Genomic DNA, 6589 nt, shown 5'->3' with positions numbered 1-6589 from the left:
ATTTCTTACTTCATGTTTTTTATTAGATAATAACTGTATATACTAGGTCATTTAGATTTGGCTAATAGACTCTTGTATAGGAAGTGATCATGTGCTATTTATTCAGAAAGTAAAAACGTGAAAGTTTTTAAAACATTGCAAAATACTGTTTGTTTCTTTAGCAGTATATGAATATTAGATTGATGTTTGCGATTCTTTTGTTAAAATATTAGTTCTCTCTATATATCTTGGTGTTCTTTTTGTTTAGTTTAGTTTAGTTGTTGTTTTGGTCGGTTGTGGAGACTGAACTCTGGGCCTACGTGCTAAATCTCAGCTCTTAAGCTCAAGGCAAGCACTCTACCATTTGAGACACAGCACCACGTATAGCTTTTTCTGCTTATGTGGTGCTGAGGAATCAAATCCAGGGCCTCATGCATGCAAGGCAAGCACTCTCCCACTGAGCCACCTTCCCAGCCCTCTCTATATCTCTTTAAATAACTCAAAAACACTTTTGAAAATTTTTCCTTTTCAGAAAATAAATACATGGTAATTACATTAATGTTTTGGTAATAAAGTAATATTGAAAAATTTAAAATTACGATCTAAAGATTTTTTAAAAGTAAGATATATTTGGTAGGCATATTTTTCTTTTATTCATGCATTTATTAGTGCCATCAAATGATTAAATGAATATCAAGTTGCTAGTTATGTAAGGTTGATAACAGACATATTTTTGTGGTGAATAAGTATTTCACAATTTGATCATTGACATATTGTTTCATTACTGGCTTTACATATTACTTAACCAAGTTGGTAAGAAAAAGATAAAATCTTACCCTGTTTTAAGTAACTGTTTTCCCTTTTGATTTTTAGATTTGACAAAACTCAACATCAGAAATGAAAAATCAAACATCTGTGAAAGAGTTCATTCTTCTGGGATTAACAGATGACCCCACACTAAATATTTTGATATTTCTATTTCTATTTCTTGCTTACATACTGATTATTACTGGAAATCTGACTATTATAACCCTCACACTGATAGACTCACACCTCAAAACACCCATGTACTTCTTCCTTAGGAACTTCTCCTTCCTAGAGATCTCATTCACAACAGTTTGTATTCCTAGATTCCTAGTCAGCATTGCCACTGGGGATTTGACCATTTCCTATAACTCTTGTAGGACTCAGGTGTTTTTCTTTATTCTCCTTGGCTCAACAGAATTCTTCCTTTTGACAGCCATGTCCTATGATCGTTACGTAGCCATCTGTAAGCCCTTGCACTATACAACAATAATGAGCAGCAAGGTCTGCATCCAGCTTGTAATTAGCTCCTGGCTTGCTGGGTTTCTCGTTATCTTCCCACCAATCATCATGGGGCTTCAGTTGGATTTCTGTGACTCCAACATCATTGACCACTTCACCTGTGACTCTTCTCCTATTCTGCTGATCGCCTGCACAGACACAACCATCTTGGAACTCCTGGCATTTTTCCTGGCAGTATTCACCCTCATGATGACCTTAATACTAGTGGTCCTTTCCTATGCCTTCATCCTCAGGACAATTCTGAGAATCCCTTCTGCTGAGCAGAGGAAAAAGGCCTTTTCCACTTGTTCCTCACACATGATCGTCGTCTCCATTTCTTATGGAAGCTGTATTTTCATGTATGTCAAAACGTCAGCAAAGGAAGGAGTGGCTTTGAGCAAGGGCATCGCAGTGCTCAATACCTCTGTTGCCCCAATGCTAAATCCTTTCATTTACTCCCTGAGGAACCAGCAGGTAAAGCAATCCTTTAGGTACTTTGTCAAAAAAGTGCTTGCCAAATAAATTTGAATGGTAAAAAAAATTCATTTCCTTCAACCTGAACTGGATCTTTTATGACATGAAATATTAGCAATGTTTACTTGATCTGTAATTGGCATTTAAACTCTGACTGCTAAAAGCTATTAGGACTAAAGGTGGGCCCATGAAGTTGTTAAAAGCATCTCTATCATGTTTCATCTGTCCTTTTATTCTAAACCATTCACTTCGTAGCCACCTTGGAATCAAGGAAGAACAGGACTGTTCCATAACAAGGACCTGAAACTGTTGCTGAGGAACAGTAGATCCTAGCAGAACAGACAACTTGTTTTTGCTCATTTATTTTTTTTCCTTTCCTTTTGTTCCTGAGCTTCTGTTGCTCAAGGCTATAGCATTCTACCACTTGAGCCACAGCACCACTTCTACCTTTTTCTGAGTAGTTTACTGGACATAAAAGTCTCAAGAACTTTTCTGCCCAGGCTGGCTTCAAACCATGATCCTCAGATCTCAGCCCCCTGAGTAGCTAGAATTACAGGCATGAGCCACCAGCGCCCGGCTTCAGACAAGTAAAGGACAGTTACCTGTCCTAAGTTGGACAGTTACCTGTAATGATGAGACAATATCTTGAAACAAGTGTAGTCATCTTATGGGAACCAAAATGCTCTCCTGAAATTGGGAGATCATTCACAACTTCTCCAATCTCAAAGAAACAGTTCTGAAACAATGATCAGAGGAAAGGTCATAAATACCATGAACACCTGTTTCCTCCTACTCTTGTTTCTTTGGCCACTTAAACCTCTCATCTATACTCAGTGATGGCTGATCATGAACTGCAGTGCTGTCTCTCCATGGCTGTATAAACTGTGTAATAAAATTTTTTGTCTCTTTATTTGACATAAGGTGTTTTGGCCCAGAACCTAAAATTGCAATTACACATTCACTGCTTTATTTAGCTTCCTTAACCTGAACTTCCTTTGTTCTTCATGCCTACCGTTTTGACCTTATTGTACATGATTACATGTTTACAGTGTATATGCCCTAAAAATCCTGGTAATGAGAGATGGATGTTACAAAAAAGAGAAGATCATTTTGCAAGAATACCAGAATTTAATTTTAAATAATCTATAACGAACTCTCCCATTGAGTAGTAAGAGCAATCGATAAACTGAGCACAGAGAACCTGTCAGGCACTACTTCCTAGCTCTGCCATGTTCTATTCCTTTTGCATGTCCATTTCTTCGTTATAAAAACTGGCCTATACTGGCCTATGCTATATACTAGCCTATGGTATTAGGAACCTAGATATTCTATTGTCATTATGGATGCCATTCTTTGTTATTTTAATGCATGTGTCTTCATCCTGTATTTTGGGCAGCAAGCACCCTCACCAGGAAGCATCATGAATGAACTCTAACCATGGTTGCTTCATTCCCCATTCCTCTCCAGTTGGCAAATGCTGAAACTTGGGCTTTATCTGAGACTTCTTTGGGAAGAACCTACCTTCTCTTTATATCCTGAGAGAGAACACCTGTGGTTTTTTTTCCTTTGTATGTTTTCTCGTATAGTTTTATTTTAATAAGTTTTTTATTGTGCAAATATTTTACAGAGGGGTTACAGTTACATGAGCAAAATAATGAGCACATTGCCTATCAAGCATTGCTGCCTCCTCCTTTGTTTTTCCCTTACTATTCCTTCCCTCCCACCTCCACAACTACACTCCCCCTCCACCCACCTAAACTCTAAAGTTCATTTTTCAAGGTAGTGTTTTCTGCATCTCATTGTTGCAATGGGTCAACCTGTATCCTTATTTAAACAATTTGTTTTTTCCCTTCCCCTTCCTAAGTTATACCTACATCAAATACAATGAATACAGGTGTTATACTGTGTGAGAGGGACATACAAAGTAACAAAAAAATTTCATGGTATCTTATAAATACATTAGAAACAATAGCAAGAAAGAAAAACCCACTTGTGTCCCTATCTTGGGGTTCATTTCACTTAACATCATCTTATCTGACCTTTTCTGCTTGTCCCAGACATATACCAGTTATGTATCTCTTTTTCACACCCAGTTTAAACCTATGTGTGTTCTATTTCCCAAGAAGTTCTTGAGTTTCTGCTACAGTGATGATATCCTAAATTATTTTCCATGATTTTCTTAATGTTTTTTATTTCTTTATTTTTAATAGTATTTTAGAGGGTGTGGGCATCAGAATTTGACAATATCCATCCCTTGATATAAACTTTTCCTCTCAGAGGTTGATTTTTAGCTCTAACTAAGGTATTAGAATAAAAGTATCCTTAAGACTCATTTATTTGCTTTTTTACTGTCCTCTCCCTCAACAATCAATGTATGAACACTTACAGTCACTTAACCTAGCACTTTTCTTTGAAATTCACTCAGATTCTCAGCTATAACCACTGCTTAAAAGTCACTCCATCTCCACGAGATTAGTGAAAGAGCTGTGAACCTCCACAGCACAGCCCGTCAGGGAAACTCCAAACTGGTGAAAATACACAATCAAAAGAGTTCAGTTCAGTACGTGAAGAACAAGTTTTGTGTTGGTGCCTTAAGACCAGAATATCACACCAGGAGTGCAGGCTGCTGTAACTACAGCTCCTTCAGTGTTTTGGAAATGGAGAAAGGAATGAATATGAATGCCTACAACACTGTAAGCATTTCTAATAAAAATTTATCTCCGTTTTCTTCACTAACTACTCCTCTCTTGCTGTTCCTCATAAGACACCAGAATCTAAAAATAGGATTCTCTTAGGTCTCTTAACTTCATGGTTTCTTCAGTCAACAGACTAATCCTTTGAGTTGCTTACTCTGTCATCTTTCAGGAACTCAAAGCATCAGATTTTAAATGTGATGAGCTATTTTTAATCTTTTTTCTTTCATGAAATTTTTCTGAAGTGGGGAAGGGGCAAGAACACTTCAAGTGGGTGTTTTAGAGTAATACAGTTCTCTAGGCTTTCTTCAATGTAAAGCTTTACAGTGAAAAAAGTAGCAAGGAAAAGTAAAAAGAAAAAGCAAGACAGTTGAGTAATCATGAGGATATCTTTGTTCCCAGGCAGGGATTGTGTGCTGACTGCTATAGGAGTTGGGAAAGCTTCTTCAGGTCTGTTCAAGCTCTTTGGTTTCATGAGGCCTGATAATCTGAGAGCCCTGGTTCCTAGAGTCATGACTTCAGGCCCCATTTGCTTGGCTCGCCTTGGTAGAGCAAGTGCCACATGGTCTGGCACTCCCATGATTCTGTTCATTGCAAGCTAGGAATCCATTTTCTAAAGACTTGTCCTCAAATTAAACTCCGAAACACCTCATCTGAGGTCTTATTTTCCATCTGTTTTTGTCTGCATCCGTAAGTACATCCATATATTTATTTAAGAAATCTGTAATACTTTGCTAAATCACTCAACTGGCATATAGTTGATTTCCCAAAAGAACTTCAGATCTCCTCAGAAAATTGCTTCTCCTCATTATTGTTGGCTACAGAATCTCTAAGTTGTCAGGATTTATTTTCCACTCCAACCTCTAATTCATGTTTTATTGTTGAAAATGACTTGAGCTCCTTGCTGAATCTGTCTTCATTATAACTAATAATTGAAAGGGTAACTTTAAACAATTTTTCAACAACTAATCATTCTTTTATCAGTCTTTCCCTTTGCTTCTTGCACAGCCTAACACTGTAGGAATAATTCTCTATTCTCTATTCCTCTCTAATACCAAGTGGGTCCCCAAAGGTACCTAATTGAAATGTTCACAAAATCAATTATGTTGTAGATGTAGTCTTATATATCTAGGGATTTGTCTATTATGTTTTCCTCCTATGTTTTCTTTTTTATCTTTTTTTTTATTATGAAAATACCATACAGAGGGATTACAATTACATGGGCAAGATAATGAGTACATTTCTTATCAAACATTTTTGCCTCCTCCTTTGTTTCCCCTTCCCATACCCTCCCTACACCACCACCCGATCCTCAGCCCCACCCCACCAAAGTTGTAAAGTTTGTTTTTCGACATAACGACTCTTACATCTCATTGTTGCAATGGGTCCACCTGTATTTCTATTTAAACGATTTGTTTTTTCCCTTCCCCTCCACAAATTATACCAACATCAAACACAGTGAAAGCAGGGATTATACCGTGGTGGAGAGACATACAAAGCAACAAAGAAATCATCTTATAAATATGTTGGAAACAATCACATGAAAGAAAAAAATATTTGAATACTTATCTTGGTGTTCATTTCCCTAACATCAACTTATCTGACCTTTTCTTCTTGACTTGAACATATACTAGTTATTGCAAATAAGGGAAATCATGGGACCTATGTTTCTTTGGGCCTGGCTTACTTCATTTAATATAATTTTTTCCAACCCAGATGCTCCTAATATATTTTATAACATGCAACATGTGTTTGTTTCTTCTGGGGAAAATTTTTTGGAAAAACTGCCATTCAACAATGTCAGAATCCCTTATTAATTACATTTTGGTTATATCCTCAAAAAAATGTCAGAAAAGTCACAAAACACAAGGCATTCAAGTTCTCCATCCCTAAAATTTTGGAAGCCTGCTACTTAGCTTTTTTTCATCCCCTATAGTTGTACTCAGATCGAGAAATGGATGACTTACAGCAAAAAAGGGTCTAGACAAAATGTTTACATTTTGTAATTTTGAGTAGTTGTACAAAGATTCATTAGTCTGGTAAAAGGTACAAAAATGAAGTAACTTTTTGGCATAAAGCATTGTCTTTCTGAAAGCAAAGATTAAACTATGATTGGACCAACATTAAAGTGAGGGCAG

At 36.8% G+C, this 6589-nt stretch overlaps 1 protein-coding gene across 1 annotated transcript; it reads left to right on the top strand.

Annotated features, from left to right (window-relative positions):
• Positions 1 to 876: 876 nt before the first annotated feature.
• LOC138838240 (olfactory receptor 6C76-like) lies at positions 877 to 4825 on the top strand. Its single transcript, XM_070037534.1, has 2 exons — positions 877 to 1775; positions 4771 to 4825. The coding sequence occupies exons 1-2, from the start codon at positions 877 to 879 to the stop codon at positions 4823 to 4825; spliced, it is 954 nt and encodes a 317-aa protein (XP_069893635.1).
• The last annotated feature ends 1764 nt before the right edge of the window (positions 4826 to 6589 follow it).

Source organism: Dipodomys merriami, unplaced genomic scaffold, assembly GCF_024711535.1.
Source record: "Dipodomys merriami isolate MVZ:Mamm:240054 unplaced genomic scaffold, mDipMer1.0.p SCAF_10, whole genome shotgun sequence".
NCBI lineage: Eukaryota > Metazoa > Chordata > Mammalia > Rodentia > Heteromyidae > Dipodomys > Dipodomys merriami.
This window is presented reverse-complemented; position numbering and strand designations above follow the sequence as displayed.

Excerpts from the sequence above, each read along its gene's own strand:
- LOC138838240 (XM_070037534.1), top strand. The coding sequence starts at position 877 with ATGAAAAATCAAACATCTGTGAAAGAGTTCATTCTTCTGGGATTAACA. Across the intron at positions 1,776-4,770 it reads CAGGTAAAGCAATCCTTTAG|CTTTACAGTGAAAAAAGTAG; the intron begins GTACTTTGTCAA and ends TTCAATGTAAAG.